Consider the following 26,592-nt stretch of genomic DNA (forward strand, 5'->3'; position numbering starts at 1 on the left):
GTGTAGGAGCTAACGGGGAAACGTTAGCCGAGGGACACTGCCTCGGATAGACCGGGTGAAGGGGCCGTTACCCCTTCCAGTGTTAGGGTGCGCTACGTACTGTATAGTACCCATTTGTTAATAAAAACGTGTTGCCTCCGTCAAACGTCTTCTGCGCTACTTACGCCTTTACACAGTTGCAGCGGAAGCGGTGGGTTGCGCACAATGAGAGTGGACGGGGTGGAAACGGCGAGGAGTCGGAGAAGGTCGAGAGCGCAGCGGGCGGGTGGGTCCAAGCTGGTGCGATGACAACTTAGATGGCCAGACGTATTCGTTGCACCGCGGGACCATCACCTACTATGATGAGCCAAGAATACTCTTTGGTTCTTTCGGTAAAGTCACACAGGTATAAAATAAAATAAATCACATTTTATTTTATACCTCCGTGACTTTTTATTTTAAACCTGCGTGACTTTACCGAAAGAACCAAAGAGCATGGATTCCTGCAGTCACGAAAGCTTCAAATCAAGATTGAGCCAAGAATGTCTGTCTGTGTGTAACGCGCGTGACGTCCCTCCACATGTCACACCCCCCCCCCCCCCCCCCGTCATTAATATTCATGAGCGGGTGGATTTTTGCACTCGCGCAGAAGGTCCTGCAGAAATAAAGTTTTTTTCGCAAATTCGCTTTAAGTTTGACGCTTCTTTATTGAAAGTAAAATCTAATTAATAATTCTACGCAGCACAAAGTGGATTTGGTGTCTTTATTTATTTCTTCAGCACTTGAGACAAAAGGTTAGTCTAATTTATGCTTCTACATTATGGTAAAATAGACATTTCTCGGTGATTTTCCAGATATTGTATCGAATTCAAATTTATGTCAACCCCAGCGACCGAAAGCAGAAGAGAATAAAGTATCAGAGCAGTGAATTTGAACAAATTGAAGGTTAGTTATATACAGTGCTACAGTGACATGAAGTGAGGTTTTTTTTATCACGTAGTTTCGTGCAAGAATCACTGCCATTAATACAGCGCTAAAGTGAACTGCAGTGAAGTCTTTCATGACATATTTTTGTGCCAGATTCACTGCCATTAAATACAGCACTACAGTGAACTGCAGTGAAGTGTTTGATGACATACTTTCGTGCATGCTTCACTGCCATTAAATTGACACAAGATACAATCATACCCTGGACAATTATTTCGCAAATATTACTAGGACGGGCAAACTAGCTAGTGATCAAATATTCATCAACTAAAACAAATCGATTTCGATTTTATTGTTATCAGGTGTGTTAGGCCCCACTGAGCTGCCGTGTAGGAGCTCTTTTTTCAGAGGCGACCCTGACTATCGCCAATGATAGCTGCCCAACGAGGTGGTTTATCGTCATCATCATGGTGTGGAAATGTATAGCAGCAGCCAAACACTCTGAACGCACGGTGACGTTGATTCTAAATGTGGAGGAGAACCCCGGAGGACCCGGAGAAAAATCCACGCCACCACCACGGAGAGACGCAGACTCCAAATGTACAACAGCAGGCATCGTCAGAGTCGTGATCGAACCCACGACCTCCTGCGTACCAGGCGAGGTAGTTAACATATCCTAGCCACCGTGATGATGATGATGAGAGAGAGACGCAGACTCCAAATATTCAGCAGCAGGCATCGTCAGGGTCGGGGATCGAACCCACGACGTCCTGTATACCAGGCGAGGTAGTTAACGTTTCCCAGCCACTGTGATGCACGCGTGCCCCCCGTTTCGCAAGTCAACGAATGCGAGTTAGGGGTCGACGCCGATGTTTCTGCTTCCAAGCGCGGAGAGCGACGTGCAGGGTGGCGACGAGGAGCAGGCCAAAGATGGCGCCGATCGCCGAACTTGCCATCGCCTCCACCGTCAGCCTGTTGGGGGCTGGGAGAAGACGCACGCGGACATCGTCGCTACAGACTCCACGTCATAGCTACACGCGGCACGTCATCGGTTCTATTGTCGGCCTATTTGAGGGCTGAGAGAACACGCAGGAACATCGTGGCTAAACGCAGGGACATCGTGGCTACACGCAAAAAGTGCTGTGTGTGGTGAATGCAGACATGATTCCTTACAAAATATTTCTGTTTGGTGCTTTAACATCTAAACACCTGTTATATTGCCAGAAAGCGTAAAACCTTTTCTCATATGCTCTTTGGTACTTTTGGTAAAGTCACGTAGAAAGAAAATAAATTAAATAATAGAATACGACGTTTCGATTGCAACACAAGCAACCGTCATCAGGTAGAACTAAATTTGAGAGAGAGACAAAATACAGGCACGGAGACACACAGACAGACACACAAGCAGAGAGAGACAACACAGAGACACACATAGAGAGGGACACACAACATAGACATATGCTCTGATGATATATGGCCTTGTTTTTGAAACTGATTGGCCTACACCAGAGACAGCAACCTTCTTTAGGGTCTAGTCTCACCAGCAGTGTCAGACCAGAGAACAACGCCAAAATGCGACCAGTACAAAGACAATGCCACTATCAGAGCATTTATAGCTCGGGCTCGAGCAGTTACAAAATGGGAACTTTTTGCCACTCTTTGGTTCTTTCGGTAAAGTCACGCAAGAAAGAAAACAAACCAAACAACAGAGCACGACGTTTCGATTGCAACACAAGCAACCGTCATCAGGCAGAACCAAACACGAGAGAGAGACAAAACACAGACACGGAGACACACAGACAGACACACAAGCAGAGAGAGACTCACACAGAGAAAGACACAACAACATAGACACACAGAGACCCAATGCCTCTTTTCCGAGGCCCCGAAACGTCGTGCTCTATTGTTTGGTTTGTTTTCTTTCTGCGTGACTTTACCGAAAGAACCAAAGAGTAATTCCTGCAGTCACGAAAGCTTCAAATCAACTTTTTGCCAGTATCAAAGTATTTTCAAAAAATTAGAAAAAGTTTTAATTTGTACTTTCCACCGAGTGAGTTTGTGTTGCAGGAACACATCTCGTGACCGTTGCCAAACCCCTCGCCAAACCTCCTACGCATTTCACAAGTAGTACTAATCGAATATCTCCATTTCCCATGAATATGCTAAATTCCTTTTGATATGCAAATTATTTTGTAAAAGCGCTCTTCGCCCCTCCATCCCAGCATAAATAGTCGCTCCAAGCCTGGGGCGTGCCATTCAGACTCTGTCTACTTGACAGACCTGTTCTCCACCTGAAGACGGCTGCTTGCGTTGTGGCCGAAAGATCGTGAGAATTATTTTATTATGTTTTATTTGTATTATTTTATTACTTTCCTTCTACGTGACTTTACCGAAAGAACGAAGAAGATCTCCCGTATAGCCTGAACAGGCTGTTGGGGCAAGTGCTGTTAGCCAGCACCTATGAAGACTGGAACGGCACACGAGGGGGTGGGTGGCCAGCACCACGCCCGGCCCCCTTTGTATCCCCAGTGGTGAAGATTTCACGCACCAGATACTCATTTGAGGCTGAGTCGACCTAGGGGAGGCCCCGAACCGGTTCAGATAATCATCACTGATGTTGGCCGTGAGCGGGAATCGAAGCCGGGTTGACAGGTTCGTAGCGTAGCATGCTAACCGCTACACGACCACTCCCCATACAACATACATACGACATATGAAATATATAAAACATCATAAATTATACATAAAACATACATGCAACAGTTTAACACGTAGGCTTTCGCGACCAATATTGTTCATAATCAACGATTTTTGGGTTTAGATCGCGTTATTTATAAATGTGTCGTAACCCTCCACCACCCGACACGGCCAATCAGTAAAAAAAAGTGTCACGTTGACAAAAGACAAATAGTTCACTGCTTTAGCCCACCGGTGTGTTGAAGCGTGAAACCACAACATTTACAATTTGAGTACGACGTTTCGCTGGTAATTGCATCCAGCATCATCGGGCAATTCGCCAGCATCATCGGGCAATTCGCCATTCTGGCGAATTGCCCGATGATGCTGGATGCAATTACCAGCGAAACGTCGTACTCAAATTGTAAATGTTGTGGTTTCACGCTTCAACACACCGGTGGGCTAAAGCAGTGAACTATTTGTCTTTTGTCAACGTGACACTTTTTTTACTGATTGGCCGTGTCGGGTGGTGGAGGGTTACGACACATTTATAAATAACGCGATCTAAACCCAAAAATCGTTGATTATGATACATGCAACATTCGACATACATACAACATGCATACGACATACATACAACATACATACAACATACATACGACATACATATACCATACAACATGCGTGCTACATACGACACATACAACATACATACAACATATGAAATATATAAAACATCATAAATTATACATAAAACATACATGCAACATACGACATACATACAACATGCATACGGCATACATACAACATACATATACCATACAACATGCGTGCTACATACGACACATACAACATACATGCGACATACAAACAACATGCATACAGCTAACATACGTACGTACATGCAACTACGGGCGGCTCACCTGGAGCGAGTTTCACTTCCCAAAGGCAGACGGCATCGTTGGTGGCAGAGCACGAGGTGAGCTGAGCTCCGGGACACCTGCGCGTCACACGCACGTCACACTCGCGTCACAGACGAACCCCCCCACGAGGGCCAATCAGACTCACGGGGACAGTGCTGTTAGCGGGGGTACCGTTTTTACACGCTTTATATTAACTCACTCTGTCTGTTGTTGTTGTTGTCGTTGTTGTATCCTCAAATCTTGTAACTCAATTTTTACCCACTTCCCAATTTGGTATCGACTGCAAAGTTGGTATACTTATGTCATACTGATGACAATACTATATTCTATCATTAAAAATTTCAAATGTATATTTTTAAACATTATGTTTTACATGTTATGTTTCGGCTTGGGTCTAATCGTCGACGCTCAACTGACGTTGGCTGTAAATCACCACGGTCCCTTACGTTATGGCAAGCTTCCGGGCCACTTCCTGAAGTCGTGGAGTTATTCCATTACTAGTAGAGTACATTTCATTAAAGCGTGTTTTAAAAAAAGTTTTAAAAAATATTACTTGTTTTTATTGCAGTTTACTATATTTATTCACGGAGCTGTCTATGATTAGACTGACCTAGTCTCCTCTCTAAAAATGCCCTATTCCAAAAGGGTTTCAAAAGATAAGCAGTGTTAAGCCTAAGTGGTGCTCAGCTTGAGCCCAATTCATATTCACGTTGAGCCGAATTGGTACTCAGGTTGAGACTAATTAGTTCTCAGGTTTCGCGACCAATATTCATAATAAAGGTTTATGTTGTTGTTCCGCTCCTGCTTGTCAGCATATGAATTGAAGTAATACACCTTGCAATTGCATGCCTTGTAAAGGCATCACATACTAGTTAACTGTGATGGACAATCCATTGTTTTATCATTACAATAAACCAAACCCGGCTGCTCTCCGCACTTGATTGGCTCACAGTGATGACGTCACCCTGTGGAAAAATGGCTGACGATGAAGCTGGTCGTTCTCATTACCGGCGAAACGTCACGGCTTCTCAAATGGGCAAATGCCGTGGATTGAACTCTCCAACACACAACCGGTTAGTGCTGGACTCGTAACTAATTGGCCACGTCTTGTTTACGCGACGAACCCCTTACTGGTTGGCTGTGTCAGATGGTGGCGCGTTAACGGCACACATTTATTTATGTGCGAACAACACGACAAGTATTCTAAACAAAGACATTATCACGATTAAGGATGTTGTTACCCTAAACCAGGGGTGGGGAACGTCCGGCCTGTGGGCCGTATAAGGCCCGCGAAATCATTTGGTCTGGCCCTGCCAAGGCAACCGCAGGCGGGACTCGAAATTCAATAATTCTAGGAGCAAACCTGGAAAAGCAGTTGCGAGTAGCAACATCATCAATACCAGTTAACATCACGCGCCTCACCAAAGAAAAGCAGTTCCAGCCATCGTATTAGGGGTGAGTTAATTAAATGTTTGACCAAATATAACACATTTTTAAGTTGATAATTTTGCATGGCCCGCGAATGATGTTATAAATATCCAAATGGCCCTTGCCAGAAAAAAGGTTCCCCACCCCTGCCCTAAACAAAGGCGGTCGGCAAACCTGCGGCTCTGGAGCCAGCACGCAGAATGAGAATATTGTATTCTTAGGTTTTTTCAGTAAAGTCACGTAGGTAAAAAATTAAAATTAATAAAAGTAAAATAAAAATAAAATAAAAATCACGACGTTTTGGAGGCAACACAATCTTCCTTCTTCAGGTGGAACAGTCACAGCACGATTGCTGTATCTTACTTACTTGATGCAGCAATCGTGCTGTGACTGTTCCACCTGAAGACGGAAGCTTGTGTTGCCTCCGAAACGTTGTGATTTTTATTTTTATTTTATTTTACTTTTATTAATTTAAATTTTTTACCTACGTGACTTTACCGAAAAAACCTATGAATATGAATCCTTGCAGTCACGAAAGCTTCAAATCGAGATTATTATACTGCAGAAGGAATCCGATGAGCTATGAAACTCTTTTTTCGTCTCAGATGTCTAGTTTGGGGCACGGGGTCAGAATGTTCCAGCAACAAGAACACACGATACACGCAAACACGGTAGGAGTGTAAAGTGTGGCTCTTTAAGGGGACTGCTGCTTCATGACCGTGTATTTGTGAAGGGAGCGCCACCGCCTCTCTCATATTCGCCATGATGCATTGCGAGGCTCTTCAGAAAAAAAAGTTTGTGTTTTTTTATTGAATAAAAAACTAAAGATGTCTCATTGTTGTTTAGGTTGCCAAGCCTCGCCCCTAAGGGTATGAATACAGTGGCACTCCTGAAATATAAAAACATTGACACTCAGTCAAAGCCCTTTCCCTTGATCAGCAATTTGTGTGAATATTAACGAGCAACGCGTTTAACAGGTTCCAAACAGGTTTATAGGCATACTAACAAAACAATAATAATACATAATAAAGGTCGCGAAAGCCGACGTGTTAAACCAATAATAATACAATAACTTGCTTTTATATAATGACGTCTTTTTTACGTGTCGAGTTCGCACCAAACACTTTGTTTTGTCTATGAAATTTGTTTTCATCACTTTTAACCCAACAAAAAAGAAGCCTTTACAGTATTGTGGATAATATTGGTCGTGAAAGCCGACTGCGTGTTAAACTACATTACTTTTGTTTGTCCGTACGTTTTGTGAACCCAGCTTGTAAGCCTTCTCTAATTATTGCTTTTGGTTTTGCCATATATATCAATATAAAAAATCTTTTTTAAGTTGTTAATAGGTAAAGAAAGCTCCACTGAGCTATGTAGCTCCTTTTTCAGAAGCGACCTGGTTATCACAAATGATAGCTCTACAAAGTGGCTAATATCATCATCATGCGGAAATTTATAGCAGTAGTCAAATACTCTAAACGTGTGATGTTGATTCTGAATGTGGAGGGGGGAAAAAACCGGAGGACCCGGAGAAAAATCCACGCGACCACCACGGGGAGAGAGAGACGTAAACTCCAAATATACAACACGCGTCAGGGTCGAACCCACGACCTCCTGTATACCAGGCGAGCTAGTGAACATCTCCTAACCACCGCGTCGCCCTAACATACAGAGGACTGCAGAGTTTGGGCAATTGGTCTGCTCATCTGTGGTTCCTCCTCTTAGTGCGTCCGAGTCCTCCCTCTCTCTACGCCGTGTTGCAAGTTGAATTAGTGATTGCTAACCCTTTCCCCTTCCGATGACGCATACGTTGACATACGCGGACGCACGTGCACGGACCGAAGCCACGACCTCATGCATCGCAGGCGAGGGAGACATCATCTCGCCGCAACGAATCGCTTTCACTCGCCGAAAATGCCAAAAAGAATCCAAAGCGATTCGTCATCCACGGCAGTCACGTGGCCCACCTGGTGCAGGGTCGGCACTGCCCACCCGAGCCATCGCTATGGAAACCGGGGGGGCACGGCCTGCAGGCCACGTCCGTCACGAGGTCACCTGGGAGGGGTCACGGGAGAGACATTCAAAGCTTTAAGGAGAGAAGACGCAATCAATTTAAACTAAACTACTAATCAATGTTTTTGTTCGGCAGGTAAGGCCCCACTGAGCTGCTATGTTAACTCTTTTCAGAAGCGACCTGGCTGATCACAAATGATAGCTCATCGAAGTGGGAGCTTATCGTAATCGTGTTTGAAATTTATGCTGGAGCGCCGGTCGGCTAAAATGCAGCAAGTTGGCACAGTGGGAGGTACAGGTGGTGCATCTGCCGGTCATCTCAGTCAGCCAACCCGTGGCACCTGCTGGGTCTGTGCCGTGACCTCCTGTCAGCGAGCCTTCGACACTTCACGTGGCCTCAAAGTGCACCTGGCCTGGCACAGGCGCCGTGGTGAATGGCGGTTGTATTGGCATTGATGGTTACCTCCCTCGCCTGGTATGCAGGAGGTCGGGAGTTCGATCCCGACCCTGACGCCTGCTGTATATTTGGAGTTTGCGTGTCTCTCTCTCTCTGTGATCGAGTGGATTTTTTCTCCGAGTCTTCTGGTTTTTCCCTCCACATTTAGAAACATGCGTTTAGACTATTTAGATTATGTTGGTGCTATAACAGTCCAAATGATAAGGCCACTTTGTTGAGCTTTCGTTTGTGGCCAGGTCGCTTCTGAAAAATAAGTTAATACCTCAGTGGGCTATGCCAGGAAGGATTGGGGATGGTTTAGTGTTGTATCTGTATGTAGTTTGGGCGAATTGTTTGCCTTTATTGTACTTTGCACTGCTATCGTGTTTGTGTGTTTTGTGTTTGTTGTTGTTTGTTGTTGTTGTAAGGCTGCCTTGCCTGGGCCATGTAGCCTGCATGCCCAGCCACCGCATGCCTAAACAGCTTTTGTTCAGTCAAAAAGAAGGAGCTAAACGGGCGCGGCACGGGCTAGAGAAGAGATGGAGTGATGTGGTACAAGAGGATGTGAAGCTGAGTGGACTTGCCGATGACTGGTACCAGCGGTGTCAAGATCGGCCTCTGTGGAGGAGGCTCGTGAAGGACGCTGCTACTGGGCAGTTGGAGGCAGTCGCCCTCCCAACAATAACGGAGTGCAGAGGAGCGACGCTCACAACAACGAGCGGAGCGCCAGGCGGCTAAAACACAGCGAGTTGGCACAGTAGGGGGCACAGGTGGTGCATCGGCCATCGGCCACTCATTTCAGTCGACCCGTGGTACCTGCTAGGTTTGCCCCGTGACCTCCTGCCAGCGGGCGTTCGACACTTCACGTGGCCTCCACGTGCACCTAGTCTGGCACAAGCGTCGTGGTGATATCACTGCCACTTAATGGCAAATTGTTGTTGTAATGTTCTCTTACCCCATGACCCTAACTGGACATCTGTGACAAAAACAGCTTCACGGCTCTTCGGACTCCTCCTGCGGTGTGGAGACAACATTATGATGGCTCCGATGAGTGCGACCTCGTAAATCTCACATTGGGCCAGGGACCCAAGGCCCCGCGGGCAATTCCGGCAGCAGCGGAACACGGAGCCGTAGTCGTGCTCGCGAGAAGCGTGCGAGCCGGGAAGGCAGCCGCACACCTCATCCCGTGTCGAGGTGCAGCGAGTCAGAGACACTTGTCCCAGTCCTGTGGGGAACATCTCGATCGTCATCAACGTTATCGCCAACATCATCATCATCACCACCATCATCATTATGAGGGCGACAAGTGCAATGGTAACACTCGTGCCTCACGGCCTTTCCTCTTAATGTACTCCCCCAACTCGTTGTTCAGAGAGTGTGTGAGTGTGTGTGTACATGTGTGTCTGTGAGTATGCGTGTGTGTGTGAATGTATGTGTCTACATGAGTATGTGTGTGCCTCAAGGTGCACATGGCCTGGCACAAGCATCGTGGTTATTCATCCCCACAGAGAACTCGGTCCGCTGTGGCCAGTCCCGCCTGTGGTCGTGCGCCTTGGTGTCTAAATCTTTAGTCGTCATCTTTGTATTACTTTAGTATAGATGCATGTTAATTGTGATTCATATGTTGTTTTTTTCTGACTTTATGTGAACGAAAAGACACAAATTCGCCCGTTTTCTCATTGAAAGTAGGTACATTTCAAAATATCACTGTCCTGGTTACAAAAGCAAAGTTTGTGGGAAATAATAGCAACTTTTTGTACTTTTGACAATAAGCAATTAGGAAGTAACACTTAGTACCCAGGGACAGAAAATACTTGTTACACAGTGAAATAATTGCTAGGAAGGGGGCTGGTGTGGGTCAGTGTCTGTGTGGGTGAGTGTCTGTGTGGGTGAGTGGCTGTGTGGGTGAGTGTCTGTGTGGGTGAGTGGCTGTGTGGGTGAGTGTCTGTGTGGGTGAGTGGCTTTGGAGTGGCTGGTGAGTGGCTGGTGAGTGGCTGGTGTGGGTGAGTGGCTGGTGAGTGGCTGGTGAGTGTACCTGTGTTGCACTGCCCACAAGGTGTGCATCTCTGCTGCGTGTTCAGGTCCGCGGTGAAGGTGCCCTGTGGGCACGGATCGCAGAGGCTGGGCGCGTCTGCTGTGCACCTGGCGGAAAGGTAGTGCCCTGCGGGAGGGGCAACACACGAAACAACGTAGGTGGGCACACCCCTTTCTGGCAATACAACACTAATTGCGTTTACGATGTTCGAACGGCGAGATAGACGCACGGCTTTTCGCGACCAAAATTATCCCCAATGGAGGTGTCTTGGGTTAGATCACGCGATAATAGTGTGCTGATCTTTAAAGGTGCATTCAAAAATGTTGATACTCCTACTGATACTCCTGCTGTTATGGAGTGACTAATGCTGCCAGCTATGGTTGCAAAGTTTGGTCGTACATGTTATGTATATCGTTTAATGTTAAATTTGAATCACAGTTCCTATGATCACTGTTACGTTGTTATTATAGCTTTATTTTGGTGATTTCGAAAACGTTTTGGATTAGCCATATTTGTTTGTTGTAGTTCAGAGTTAGACTGATAACTTTTATCTAAATTGTCTTATGGTTGTTATTGTTTGACTTGCATCCCACTGGGATTTCTGCACACAGCGTTGATATGCCGTGCTTTTTCTGGAAGACTTTGCTGTTTTGTCCTGGATTTTTCTGTTGCGCGTAGTCACTTTCAAATGTTTATTGTTCATGTTTTTGTTTGTTGCGGTTGTACCCGATTCAATAGTCGAATGGCTCACAGGCCTATACCTAATAAATGAACTGAACTGAATGATCTGAACTGATCTAACCCAAGACACGCGATCACGCGATCTAGCCCAACAACAAAACACTCTCTTATATGGAACAAGTCTTGTCCCTGTGCTGTTCGCCTTGCGGCGTTGTTCTCTGGTCTACTGACACTGGTGGTGAGACATGGCCATGACGAAAGGCTGTCTCTGGTGTGGGCCAATCAGTTTCAAAGAGAATGCCATGTAACATTCTAGTTACATTATTATTGAAGACGATGCCATACATTGTTATTATGATTATCAGAGTGTGTTTGTATGCTCGCCACAAATACGAAGTGTGTGGTTAATGCAGTAAATTGATTCCTTGCAAAAAAAAAGGTCAAATCTATTGGGCGTTAGAACGTACCAAGCCAAACTCCTGGTTTTTGATTGACAGGAAGGCGTACAAACCGAATCTTTTTTTTTCATACTTTGATAACTGGCACACGAACAAAGCATCCCATGACATGAAACACCCCATGAGACCTCCTTTGCCAGCACCAAAATATGGGAATAAGTTGTCCCTTTTTTTCTGGCAACAAAACAGCTGCCTTAAGATGTTAAAACACCAAACTGAAACCTTTTTACAAGGAATCATGTCTGCATTAGCCACAATACTTGTGGTCAGAATGCAAACAAAAAACTTACTCTGATAGTAGATGATGCATTGTCTTTGAAACTGATTGGTCCACACCACAGACAGCTTTATTTTAAGCCTAGTCTCAAATGGTGTTAGACCAGAGGACAGCCTTTTGGCGTCCTCTGGTCTAACACCGTTACGCGGGTGTCTGCACGCAAACACGGTGACCTCTTACTCCACAGTCGATGCTCTCTATCCTCTTCAATAGTGGCGTAGTTTGTTGTTTTTCTTTACGTTAAATAACAGCAGCAGGTCCCCTACACACACACACGCTTGGGTCAGCGCTGCGCTATGAACCTGGCGACCCAGGTTCGATTCCCGCTCACGGCCACCAACATTGGCGACGATTATCTGAACCGGTCCCGGGCCTCCCCTAGGTCGACTCGAGCCTCAAACGAGTGCCTGAGTGCGGTGTGCAAAAACCTCGCCACTGGGGGAGACAAAGGCGGCCGGGCGTGGTGCCGGCCACCCACCACCTTGTGCGCCACAGTGCCGGCCCTCAAAAGTACTCGCTAACAGCACTTGCCCCAACCATTATATTAAGGCTACTTGGGGTGGGCATCTTTGGCCTTGTGTTCGAGAGACAGAGCCTCTGTCACTCACCTGGGGTGCACTTGCTACAGCAGGCGCCGCCGTCTCGCCGGTATTGCCAAGTGTGGTTGCAAGCAGCCGCCGCCGACGCCGCCGCGACGCCACCTCCGCCACCACCGTGCGCCACGGCCAGCAGCAGGTGAACCACGCACGTGGCCCGCAGCGCGCCCTGCGACGCCGAGGCGGACATATTTGCTTTAGCACGTGGTGACGCTTTAACACGTGGTGTCGCTTTAACACGTGGTGTCGCTTTAACACATGGTGACGCTTTAACACGTGGTGTCGCTTTAACACGTGGTGTCGCTTTAACACGTGGTGACGCTGTAGCCCGTGGTGTCGCTTTAACACGTGGTGACGCTGTAACACGTGGTGTCGCTTTAACACGTGGTGACGCTTTAACACGTGGTGTCGCTTTAACACGTGGTGTCGCTTTAACACGTGGTGACGCTGTAGCCCGTGGTGTCGCTTTAACACGTGGTGACGCTTTAACACGTGGTGACGCTTTAACACGTGGTGTCGCTTTAACACGTGGTGACGCTGTAACACGTGGTGTCGCTTTAACACGTGGTGTCGCTTTAACACGTGGTGTCGCTTTAACACGTGGTGTCGCTTTAACACGTGGTGACGCTTTAACACGTGGTGACGCTGTAACACGTGGTGACGCTTTAACACGTGGTGACGCTGTAACACGTGGTGTCGCTGTAACACGTGGTGTCGCTTTAACACGTGGTGTCGCTGTAACACGTGGTGTCGCTTTAACACGTGGTGACGCTGTAACACGTGGTGACGCTGTAACACGTGGTGTCGCTTTAACACGTGGTGACGCTGTAACACGTGGTGTCGCTTTAACACGTGGTGACGCTTTAACACGTGGTGTCGCTTTAACACGTGGTGTCGCTTTAACACGTGGTGACGCTTTAGCACGTGGTGACGCTTTAGCACGTGGTGACGCTGTAACACATGGTGACGCTGTAACACGTGGTGTCGCTTTAACACGTGGTGTCGCTTTAACACGTGGTGTCGCTTTAACACGTGGTGACGCTTTAACACGTGGTGTCGCTTTAGCACGTGGTGACGCTTTAACACGTGGTGACGCTGTAACACGTGGTGTCGCTTTAACACGTGGTGTCGCTGTAACACGTGGTGTCGCTTTAACACGTGGTGACGCTGTAACACGTGGTGTCGCTTTAACACGTGGTGACGCTGTAACACGTGGTGTCGCTTTAACACGTGGTGTCGCTGTAACACGTGGTGTCGCTGTAACACGTGGTGTCGCTTTAACACGTGGTGACGCTGTAACACGTGGTGTCGCTTTAACACGTGGTGTCGCTGTAACACGTGGTGTCGCTTTAACACGTGGTGTCGCTGTAACACGTGGTGTCGCTTTAACACGTGGTGACGCTGTAACACGTGGTGTCGCTTTAACACGTGGTGTCGCTGTAACACGTGGTGTCGCTGTAACACGTGGTGTCGCTGTAACACGTGGTGTCGCTTTAACACGTGGTGTCACTGTAACACGTGGTGTCGCTTTAACACGTGGTGACGCTGTAACACGTGGTGTCGCTTTAACACGTGGTGTCGCTGTAACACGTGGTGTCGCTGTAACACGTGGTGTCGCTTTAACACGTGGTGTCGCTTTAGCACGTGGTGACGCTTTAACACGTGGTGTCGCTTTAACACGTGGTGTCGCTTTAGCACGTGGTGACGCTTTAACACGTGGTGACGCTTTAACACGTGGTGTCGCTTTAACACGTGGTGTCGCTTTAACACGTGGTGACGCTTTAACACGTGGTGACGCTTTAACACGTGGTGTCGCTTTAACATGTGGTGTCGCTTTAACACGTGGTGTCGCTTTAACACGTGGTGTCGCTTTAACACATGGTGACGCTGTAACACGTGGTGTCGCTTTAACACGTGGTGACGCTGTAACACGTGGTGACGCTTTAACATGTGGTGTCGCTTTAACACGTGGTGTCGCTGTAACACGTGGTGTCGCTTTAACACGTGGTGACGCTGTAACACGTGGTGACGCTTTAACACGTGGTGTCGCTGTAACACGTGGTGTCGCTTTAACACGTGGTGACGCTTTAACACGTGGTGACGCTTTAACACGTGGTGTCGCTTTAACACGTGGTGTCGCTTTAACACGTGGTGACGCTGTAACACGTGGTGACGCTTTAACACGTGGTGTCGCTTTAACACGTGGTGTCGCTGTAACACGTGGTGTCGCTTTAACACATGGTGTCGCTTTAACACGTGGTGTCGCTTTAACACATGGTGTCGCTTTAACACGTGGTGTCGCTTTAACACGTGGTGACGCTTTAACACGTGGTGTCGCTTTAACACGTGGTGTCGCTGTAACACGTGGTGTCGCTTTAACACATGGTGTCGCTTTAACACGTGGTGTCGCTTTAACACGTGGTGACGCTTTAGCACGTGGTGACGCTGTAACACATGGTGACGCTGTAACACGTGGTGTCGCTTTAACACGTGGTGACGCTTTAACACGTGGTGTCGCTTTAACACGTGGTGACGCTGTAACACATGGTGACGCTGTAACACGTGGTGACGCTTTAGCACGTGGTGACGCTGTAACACATGGTGACGCTGTAACACGTGGTGTCGCTGTAACACATGGTGACGCTGTAACACGTGGTGACGCTTTAGCACGTGGTGACGCTGTAACACGTGGTGACGCTTTAACACGTGGTGTCGCTGTAGCACGTGGTGTCGCTTTAACACGTGGTGTCGCTTTAACACGTGGTGACGCTTTAACACGTGGTGACGTTGTAACACGTGGTGTCGGTTTAACACGTGGTGTCGCTTTAGCACGTGGTGACGCTTTAACACGTGGTGTCGCTTTAACACGTGGTGACGCTGTAACACGTGGTGTCGCTTTAACACGTGGTGACGCTGTAGCACGTGGTGTCGCTTTAACACGTGGTGTCGCTTTAACACGTGGTGACGCTTTAACACGTGGTGACGTTGTAACACGTGGTGTCGGTTTAACACGTGGTGTCGCTTTAGCACGTGGTGACGCTTTATCACGTGGTGTCGCTTTAACACGTGGTGACGCTTTAACACGTGGTGTCGCTTTAGCACGTGGTGACGCTTTAACACGTGGTGACGTTGTAACACGTGGTGTCGGTTTAACACGTGGTGTCGCCGAACACGTGATTCCATTGTTATTTTATATGGACACAGGCACTCCTCCTCTGCTTACGAACATTCGACCTTCGAACTTTCAGAGATACGAGGAAACCCGGTCCCGGTACGTCCAGGTTGCCCTTTCGGACCGAGAGTCATAAGTTCAACCACTCCCGCACAATAGATGGTGCAGTGGTGGCATCTACATCTGCAGAACGTGAAGAACCAGTGGCATCTACATCTGTAGAACGTGAAGAACCAGTGACATCTACATCTGCAGAACATGAAGAACCAGTGGCATCTATATCTGCAGAACGTGAAGAACCAGTGACATCTACATCTGCAGAACATGAAGAACCAGTGGCATCTACATCTGCAGAACGTGAAGAACCAGTGGCATCTACATCTGTAGAACGTGAAGAACCAGTGACATCTACATCTGCAGAACATGAAGAACCAGTGGCATCTACATCTGCAGAACGTGAAGAACCAGTGGCATCTACATCTGCAGAACATGAAGAACCAGTGGCATCTACATCTGCAGAACATGAAGAACCAGTGGCATCTACATCTGCAGAACATGAAGAACCAGTGGCATCTACATCTGTAGAACGTGAAGAACCAGTGACATCTACATCTGCAGAACATGAAGAACCAGTGGCATCTACATCTGCAGAACGTGAAGAACCAGTGGCATCTACATCTGCAGAACATGAAGAACCAGTGGCATCTACATCTGCAGAACGTGAAGAACCAGTGACATCTACATCTGCAGAACGTGAAGAACCAGTGGCATCTACATCTGTAGAACGTGAAGAACCAGTGGCATCTACATCTGCAGAACGTGAAGAACCAGTGGCATCTATATCTGCAGAACGTGAAGAACCAGTGGTATCTGCAGAACGTGAAGAACCAGTGGCATCTACATCTGCAGAACGTAAAGAACCAGTGGCATCTACATCTGCAGAACGTGAAAAACCAGTGGCATCTACATCTGCAGAACATGAAGAACCAGTGGCATCTACATCTACAGAACATGAAGAACCAGTGGCATCTACATCTGCAGAACGTAAAGAACCAGTGGCATCTACATCTGCAGAACATGAAGAACCAGTGACATCTACATCTGCAGAACGTGAAAAACCAGTGGCATCTACATCTGCAGAACATGAAGAACCAGTGACATCTACATCTGCAGAACGTAAAGAACCAGTGGCATCTACATCTGCAGAACATAAAGAACCAGTGACATCTACATATGCAGAACGTAAAGAACCAGTGGCATCTACATCTGCAGAACGTGAAAAACCAGTGGCTTATATATCTGCGGAACGAAAAGAGCCAGTGGCATCTACAGGAGATTACGTAACTTCTAAGGCCATTATCCGTGTTTAGTGTACACGCCGTACAACATATTTGGAATCGACAGGCGTAAAGTTGAACTTACGAACACAAACCGACTTACGAGCAGACCTCTGGCACCTAACTCGTTCGTAAGTAGAGGAATCCCTGTATATTAATATATTAACACCCTCCTCCTCTCCCTCCCTCTGGTCTTCGCACCTGATTGGCTCACAAGTGATGACGTCAAATTCATCCCCCACCTACCTCTATTTCAAACCATAACACGAGCAGGAGGATTTCTCCACAACTTCGTGGCTGTCTGCTTGATCATGCTGCTGGTGGTGGTTGTTGTTGTAATTACCGGCAAAACGTCACCTGGTTACTCGAATTGTAAATGTTGTGCTGTGGTCTTTACTCTCCAACACACAACCAGTGCCCTGTACTACTACACTACACTATAGACTACACTATAATTGTAAATGTGTAGCTGTGTGTTTAACTCTCCAACACAGAACAACCGGTTAGTGCTGAACTCAGTAACGAATTGGCCACGTTTTATTTACGTGACAACCCCTTTAACTGATTGGGCTGTGGTCGGGTGGTGGCGGGTTTAACGACACAACATTTATCCTCTTTGGTTCTTTCGGTAAAGTCACGTAGGCAGAAAGATAAAATAGTAATTATTTTTTATTTTATTTTTCTACCTACGTGACTTTACCTAAAGAACCAAAGAGTATGAATTCCTGCAGTCACGAAAGCTTCAAATCAAGATACAACATTTATACTTTCGCGATCGAACCCAAAAATCTCTCTTATTATGGATAATATCGGACCCGAAAGCCTCCTACTACGCGTCAAACAGTGTACCAGGATGCATATAAACACGCAGATCCTGTACACAAGTCATCGCCTACGTCGACAATGTCTTATTTATTTTCTAAATGAATTGAAGACGTGAAAGAACAACAGCTGTAAGTACTGAACCACCATAATCATTAAGCCACCCTGATTATATATCCATAATAGAGGTTTTCTTTGGGTTAGATCTCGTAAATATATAAATGTGTCGTTAAACCCCCCACCACCCGACACAGCCAATTGGTTTGTCACTTAAACAGAACGTACCATTTCGTTACTAGTACAGCACAAACCGGTTGTGTGTTGGAGAGCAAATCCACAACATTGACAATCTGAGTATTGAGTACAATCATAATCAGTACGTTACTAGTACAGCACTAACCGGTTGTGTGTTGCAGAGCAAATCCACAACATTTGTACAATCACAATCAGTACGTTACTAGTACAGCACTAACCGGTTGTGTGTTGGAGAGCAAATCCACAACATTTACAATCTGAGTACTGAATACAATCACAATCAGTACGTTACTAGTACAGCACTAACCGGTTGTGTGTTGGAAAGAAAAGCCACAACAACATTGACAATCTGAGCACCGTGACATTTGGCCAGTGATTACAACCGGCACCATCAGGCGGCAGCCAGATTTGTGTGGAGAAAACCTCCTCGTCTTGCGTCGTCAAAGAGATTCGTGGAAGGCGAAATGAATTCCAACTATTTTTTAACAATGTGCGGCCTTAAAAAAACGTATAGAACAGGCGACGTTTCGGCCAACGACTCATCATCACAACACACGGAGAGGCCAAAGAGGTCGTCTCTAAGTGCTCCGCCAAAAACGATAGCCGGCGTGAAATGATTACGTGCGTTGAACTTCTTTCGCACCGTACGTAACCAACCGTGCTAATCTGTGGATCTCTGTGGGTGTCTCTATGGGTCTGGGTATCTGTGGGTCTCTGTGTGTTCCTATGGGTGTCTCTATGGGTCTGGATATCTGTGGGTCTCTGTGTTCATATGCGTGACTCTATGGGTCTGGGTGTCTGTGGGTCTCTGTGTGTCTCTAATGGTGTCTCTATGGTTCTGGGTGTCTGTGGGTCTCTGTGTGTTCCTATGGGTGTCTCTATGGGTATGGGTGTCTGTGGGTCTCTGTGTGTTCCTATGGGTGACTCTATGGGTCTGGGTGTCTGTGGGTCTCTGTGTGTCTCTAATGGTGTCTCTATGGTTCTGGGTGTCTGTGGGTCTCTGTGTGTCTCTATGGGTGTCTCTATGGGTCTGGGTGTCTGTGGGTCTCTGTGTGTCTCTATGGGTGTCTCTATGGTTCTGGGTGTCTGTGGGTCTCTGTGTTCATATGGGTAACTCTATGGGTCTGGGTGTCTGTGAGTCTCTGTGTGTCTCTATGGGTGTCTCTATGGGTCTGGGTGTCTGTGGGTCTCTGTGTGTTCCTATGGGTGACTCTATGGGTCTGGGTGTCTGTGGGTCTCTGTGTGTCCCTATGGGTGTCTCTATGGGTCTGGGTGTCTGTGGGTCTCTGTGTGTCTCTATGGGTGTCTCTATGGGTCTGGGTGTCTGTGGGTCTCTGTGTTCATATGGGTGACTCTATGGATCTGGGTGTCTGTGAGTCTCAGTGTGTCTCTATGGGTGTCTCTATGAGTCTGGGTGTCTGTGGGTCTCTGTGTGTCCCTATCGGTGTCTCTATGGGTCTGGGTGTCTGTGGGTCTCTGTGTGTCTCTAATGGTGTCTCTATGGTTCTGGGTGTCTGTGGGTCTCTGTGTGTATGTACGTACGTTTAACTTCTTTCGCACCATACGTAGCCAACCGTGCTATCATCTCGCCGCGTTAAATGTCACTTGGCCCGCGTTAAACAACAACAAAAACTCGTTTGTCCCCGAACTCCAAGCGACATTCAAACTTACCGCGATGGACATGGCCACAGGATGCAGACACCCCCCCCCCCACTCCCCGCAGGTCGCTTCGCGGCTCGAAAAATGGGGCCCGAGTCCGAACCGTCGGTCGAACGAGGAGGCACATCAACAGACGCCGGGAAACTGTGTGCGTGTGTCAAACTGTGTGTGTGAAACTGTGTGTGTGTGAGACTGTGTGTGTGTGAAACTGTGTGTGTGTGAGACTGTGTGTGCGGGAAACTGTGTGTGCGGGAAACTGTGCGTGTGTCAAACTGTGTGTGTGTGTGAATCTGTGTGTGTACAACTGCGGGTGAAACTGTGTGTGTGTGTGAAACTGTGTCTGTGAAACTGTGTGTGAATGTGTGAACTGTGCGTGTGTGTGTGAAACTGCGCGTGTGAAACTGTGTCTGTGCGTGTGAAACTAAAACACCGTGAGAGACAGCGCGAGAGACAACTAATGATAATTGTTGGCGAATGACTCCTCTAAAGTTCTCCTCGTTTCAAAGATGAGAACTGAGAGAGGCGGAGAGTCTCGAGTGGCTCTTGCTTTTAAAGCGCGTCTCTCTCTCTCTCTACGCGTGTGTGCTGCGTTGGTGTGCTGTGTGGTGTGTTGGTGTGCTGTGTGGTGTGCTGTGTGGGGTCGTTGGTGGTGGTGTGGCTCCTTTCGGGGACTGGGCGACACGCGGCAGCGCAGGGGGTGGAGAGGAGGGTGGCGCTTGAAGAATGCCGACTGCTCGAAGCCCCTGGGGGGCAGGAGTTGTCGCTGTCACCTCGACTTAGAAACACGTGTGGGCAGTTGGGAGGGAATGCGTTTGTGAGAGGTGGATAGGCAGGTGGTGGTGGGGTGGGTGGGTGGTGGTGTGTGCACTCGAGTGTCAACATAACCTATAGTCGCGTGGGGAGGAAGTGCACGGAAAAGGGTGTGAATTTGTTTAGCTCGGTGTTGTGTAGAACAAATAAATTATGATGATGATGATGCTAGATTTGAAGCTTTCGTGACTGCAAGGATTCATATTCTTAAGTTTTTTCGGTAAAGTCACATAGGTAAAAAATTAAAATTAATAAAAGTGCAATAAAAATAAAATTAAAAAACGTCGTGATTTTTCTTTTATTTTTATTTTACTTTTATTAATTTTAATTTTAATTTTTTTACCTACGTGACTTTACCGAAAAAACCTAAGAATATGAATCCTTGCAGTCACGAAAGCTTCAAATCTAGCCGATTTGTCAAGGCCGGTTTAACTGCTTCGTCGGATTGTGTGTGTGTGTGTGCGTGTGTGTGCGTGCGTGTGTGTGCGTGTGTGCGTGTGTATGTGTGCGTGTGTGTGTGCGTGTGTATGTGTGTGCGTGTGTTATGGGGGGGGGATCTTTGTCTTCGGCTTATGTGTTAGGGGAGCGGTGGTGTAGTGGTTAGCGCTACGTTGCGCTCCGAACCTGGCGTCCCGAGTTCGATTCTCGCTCATGGCCACCAACACCAGCGACGATTATCTGAACCGGTCCTGGGCCTCCTCTAGGTCGACTCAGCCTCAAATGAGTATTTGGTGCGGTGTGTAAACATTGCCACTGGGGAGACAAAGGCGGCCGGGTGTGGTGCTGGCCACCCACCCCCTCGTGTGCCGTTCCGGCCTTCATAGGTGCTCGCTAACAGCACTTGCCCCTAAAGTCTGTCACATGCGACATGGGAGTGGGGGGGATCTTTGTGTGTTGAACTTCTTTAGCACCGTACGTAGCCACCCGCGCTAATCGGAGGGTGCTGCGGGGGTGGGGGCTGGGGGGATGACAACAAACTCAACACAAACTCATCACAAACTCAACAGGAAAGTTAAAATCGATACATTGTCATGCCGAGACACGCACCAACTATCTTGAGCCACTGAGTTCCGGGCAACCCCACACGGCACACAGGCACAGGAGTGATAGTTGAGTTTGTTTTGGCTCACATGATTAAAATGCCAAACGTCAACCACGGCAGAGCGCCACGGTGGCTAGGATATGTTGACTACTTCGCCTGGTGTGCAGGAGGTCGTGGGTTCGATCCCGACCCTGACGATACCTGCTGCTGTAGATTTGGAGTTTGCGTCTCTGTCATCATTATCATCACGGTGGCTAGGAGATGTAAACTACCTCGCCTGGTATACAGTAGATTGTGTTATTTTTTGACTTGCATCCCACTGGGATTTTTGCACACAGAATTGATTTACGACGCTTTTTCTGGAAGACTTTGTTGTTTTTTCCTGGATTTTTCTGTTGCGCGTACTCACTTTAAGATGTTTCTTGTTCATGTTGCTGTAGATTTGGAGTTTGCGTTTTTTTCTCCCCATGGTTGCGTGGATTTTTCTCCGGGTCCTGCTAGTTTTTCCCCCTCCACATTTAGAATCAACGTCGTCACGCGCGTAGAAAGTTATTTTGCTGCTTTTTTGAATATCCACATGATGATGATGATGAACCACTTCTTGCAACATACACACACGTGAAGTATTGGAAAATGACGGCAGGAAACTCCTTGACGGGAACACACTTCTTTTATTAAATCTTGACTTGTAACGATACAACGCGTGGCCTCTCTTCTTCACAATGCGGTCACCATACAACGGTACAACTCGTGACCTCTTCTTCTTCACCCTACGCTTCTCTTGACTCTCTTAGATTCTGTGCTGCTGGCTCTCTGTGCCTCGTGTAGACTCCGCGCCTCGGCTACACTCTTCTCTCGTCTCGTGTAGACTCTGCGCCTCTGCTACACTCTCCACTCGCCTCGTGTAGACTTTGCATCTCTCTCTGGCTACACCGTATGCATACTCGGCTCGTGTAGACCTTTCTCTCTCTCTGGCTACACCGTATGCATACTCGGCTCGTGTAGACCTTTCTCTCTCTCTGGCTACACACTATACATCACTCAGCTCGTGTAGACCGTTCTCTCTCTCTGGCTACACACTATACATCACTCAGCTCGTGTAGACCGTTCTCTCTCTCTGGCTACACACTTATACCTTACTCTCCTCTACTCTCCCTTACTCTCCTCTCCTCTCCATTACTCTCCTCTCCGGGCTCTATCTCTGCACCTTCGTCTTCATTCTTAGATGGTTCCACTTCTGCCCTCTACTCCTCTGTGCATCATCTTATATATCTCTTCCTCCCGGGAGACGGAGCGGATGCGGACCTCAACGTCGGCACCGCTCCTCAGTTACCCAATCACCACGCGCTATCTCTACGATCCGTTTCCGCCCAGCGCGTGTTTCCACTCCTCGACCAATCACACCGCGCTGCCACCCGATCACTCCCTCTCAGCGCGTCACCGGCACACAGCCAATCAGCAGCACTACCCCCACCCGCGCACTGACGCCTGCTCCTCCCCGTCAGCGCGCGTCACCACACACACACGTACATACGCGCTGGCACATGACGTACACACCCAGCGCGTATCACCACTACACACGTAAACAGAATAACGATGTTTATACCGTTTGTGTTGCACATGAATGAATGGTCTACTTGTGATATTTAATTTAAAAAATGAAGCGAGGTAAAATACCCCTGATTAAACCACACCCTCCACCTCTAAATTAAACCTTATAGCTGTGTAAACAACATTTATTTTAAACCGGTTTTAATTTCTAAAATAAATTAAACTAAACTGATTTATTTTATTTTGCCAAGTTACTCCCAACTAAGCTGCTATGTAGCAGCATTGTTTCAGCAGCGACCCTAAATATCACAAATGATAGCAGCTCCACCAAGTGGGATCATCGTCATCATCATCGTGGAAATTCATAGCAGTCGACATATAACTCTAAACGTGTGTTTCTACAGACTCAGAGAGACCCGTAGCGACCCATAGAGACCCACAGAGACCCATAGAGATCCATAGAACCCCACAGAGATCCATATAGACCCATAGAATCCCATAAAATTCCACAGACACCCATAGAAACCCACAGATACCCATAGAGACCCACAGAGACCCATAGAAACCCAAAGAGATACATAGAAACCCCACAGAGACCCACAGATACCCATATAATCCCATAGAAATCCACAGAAACCAATAGAGACCCACAGTTACCCATAGAGACCCATAAAATCACATAGAAACCCACAGAGACCCATAGAGACCCACAGTTACCCATAGAGACCCATAGAGACCCATATAATCCCATAGAAACCCACAGAGACCCATAGAGACCCACAGCTACCCACAGAGACCCATAGAATCACATAGAAACCCACAGAGACCCATAGAGATACACAGTTACCCATAGAGACCCATAGAGACCCATAGAATCCCATAGAAACCCACAGAGACCCATAGAGACCCACAGTTACCCATAGAGACCCATAGAGCCCCATATAATCCCATAGAAACCCACAGAGACCCATAGAGACCCACAGTTACCCATAGAGACCCATATAATCCCATAGAAACCCACAGAGACCCATAGAGACCCACAGTTACCCATAGAGACCCATAGAGACCCATAGAGACCCATATAATCCCATATAAGCCCACAGAGACCCATAGAGACCCACAGTTACACATAGAGACCCATAGAGACCCATAGAATCACATAGAAACCCACAGAGACCCATAGAGACCCACAGTTACCCATAGAGACCCATAGAGACCCATAGAATCCCATAGAAACCCACAGAGACCCATAGAGATACACAGTTACCCATAGAGACCCATAGAGACCCATAGAATCCCATGGAAACCCACAGAGACCCATAGAGACCAACAGTTACCCATAGAGACCCATAGAGACCCATAGAATCCCCTAGAAACCCACAGAGACCCATAGAGACCCACAGTTACACATAGAGACCCATCGAGACCCTTAGAATCACATAGAAACCCACAGAGACCCATAGAGACCCTTAGAATCACATAGAAACCCACAGAGACCCATAGAGACCCACAGTTACCCATAGAGACCCATAGAATCCCATAGAAACCCACAGAGACCCATAGAGATACACAGTTACCCATAGAGACCCACAGAGACCCTTACTCATACTAAACTATTTTATTTGACCAGGTAAAGCCCCGCTGAGCTGCCGTGTAGTAGCTCTGTTTCAGAAGCGACCCTGGTAGCGGCTCGACGAATTGGCTCATCATCACCATCTCGGGGAAATGTATAGCAGCAGCCAAATCACTTTAAACGCGTGGTCACGTCGATTCTAAATGTGGGAGGAAAGAAAAACCCGGAGGAACCCGAGCAAAATCCACGCGACCACGGGGAGAGAGAGACACTCAAACTCCAAATATACAGCAGGTCTTCAGTTCAGTTCATTTATTAAATCCTTTATTAAATCCTTTATATTAAGTTCGCGTGCTTGCTTGCTTGCGTGCTTGCTTGCTTGCTTAGGACCGTGCAAATCTTTCGGTCGTTTTTTAACCCACTTCCCGCGATCCAATCGAGCTGACATTTTCCACACAGACTCGTTGTGCGAGACAATTAATGTTCCCAAAATTTTACACTTTTTAGGCAAAAAAAATGTATTTTACATATATTCAAATACAACTCATTCAGTGTAAGAGCCCAGAGCGTAACCCCTACACAGGCCGTGGCGGAGTAGCGCAGTTGGTAGCGCCCTCGCTTCCCATGCCAAAGGTCGCGGGATCGATCCCCGCGTCCTCCACAGGCGAATATATTTTTAAATCCTTTATATTAAGTTCGCTGCCACGCATATAAAAGATTTATAGTGAAAAACTTTGTTTTACTGGTTAAACTTATTTTTCAGTTCAGTTCAATTATTAGGTATAGCCCTGTGAGCCATTCGGCTCTTGACTCGGGTGCAACCGCAACAAACAAAAACATGAACAAGAAACATCTTAAAGTGAGTATGCGCAACAGAAAAATCCAGGAAAAAACAACAAAGTCTTGCAGAAAAAGCACCGTAAATCAATTCTGTGCGCAAAAATCCCAGTGGGATGCAAGTCAAAAAATAACAACCATAAGTCAGGGTCGGGATCGAACCCACAATCTACTGTATACCAGGCGAGGTAGTTAACATCTCCTAGCCACCGTGATGATGATGATGATGAGAGAGAGATAGACGCAGACTCCAAATATACAGCAGCAGCAGGCGTCGTCAGGGTCGGGATCGAACCCACGACCTCCTGCACACCAGGCGAGGTAGATAACATCTCCTAGCCACCATGATGATGATGATGATGAGAGAGAGACGCAGACTCCAAATCTACAGCAGCAGGCATCGTCAGGGTCGGGATCGAACCCACGACCTCTGCACACCAGGCGAGGTAGTTAACATATCCTAGCCACCGTGATGATGAGAGAGAGAGACGCAAACTCCAAATCTACAGCAGCAGGCATCGTCAGGGTCATGATCGAACCCACGATCGACCGTATACCAGGCGAGGTAGTTAACATCTCATAGCCACCGTGATGATGATGAGAGAAAGACGCAGACTCCAAATGTATAGTAGCACGCATCGTCAGGGACGGGATCGAACCCACGACCTCCTGCACACCAGGCGAGGTAGTTAACATCTCCTAGCCACCGTGATGATGATGATGAGAGAGAGACGCAGACTCCAAATCTACAGCAGCAGGCATCGTCAGGGTCGGGATCGAACCCACGACCTCCTTTGCACACCAGACGAGGTAGTTAACATATCCTAGCCACCGTGATGATGATGAGAGACAGACGCAAACTCCAAATATACAGCAGCAGGCATCGTCAGGGACGGGATCGAATCCACGATCTACCGTATACCAGGCGAGGTAGTTAACATCTCCCTCGCCACCGTGGCTGCTCTACACGCCGTGAGATATTTCTATTGTGGCGGCGACCTTTCCACGACAACAAAGCAATTGATCACACGAATGTCGACGCGCCTAAGCACGTCATCATCAGCGTGCCTCTCGGGGGGGGGTCGAATGTCAACGTACTCGAATA

The 26,592-nt window shown here is 47.4% G+C and overlaps 1 protein-coding gene across 1 annotated transcript; it reads right to left on the bottom strand.

Moving 5' to 3' along the window:
* Positions 1 to 666: 666 nt before the first annotated feature.
* On the bottom strand, positions 667 to 20,607 carry LOC144735447 (tumor necrosis factor receptor superfamily member 11A-like). Its single transcript, XM_078617850.1, has 7 exons — positions 19,687 to 20,607; positions 12,442 to 12,598; positions 10,418 to 10,543; positions 9,455 to 9,607; positions 7,901 to 7,988; positions 4,506 to 4,582; positions 667 to 1,888 (listed from the first exon to the last, which is right to left on the bottom strand). The coding sequence occupies exons 1-7, from the start codon at positions 19,696 to 19,698 to the stop codon at positions 1,746 to 1,748; spliced, it is 756 nt and encodes a 251-aa protein (XP_078473976.1). The 5' UTR covers positions 19,699 to 20,607; the 3' UTR covers positions 667 to 1,745.
* Between the last annotated feature and the right edge of the window lie 5,985 nt (positions 20,608 to 26,592).

Source organism: Lampetra planeri, chromosome 55 (assembly GCF_965212315.1).
Source record: "Lampetra planeri chromosome 55, kcLamPlan1.2.h2, whole genome shotgun sequence".
NCBI classification, from domain to species: domain Eukaryota; kingdom Metazoa; phylum Chordata; class Hyperoartia; order Petromyzontiformes; family Petromyzontidae; genus Lampetra; species Lampetra planeri.

Excerpts from the sequence above, each read along its gene's own strand:
- LOC144735447 (XM_078617850.1), bottom strand. Across the intron at positions 9,608-10,417 it reads TTGTGGGCAGTGCAACACAG|GACTGGGACAAGTGTCTCTG; the intron begins GTACACTCACCA and ends TGTTCCCCACAG. Across the intron at positions 4,583-7,900 it reads CAGTGCCGACCCTGCACCAG|GTGTCCCGGAGCTCAGCTCA; the intron begins GTGGGCCACGTG and ends TGTGACGCGCAG.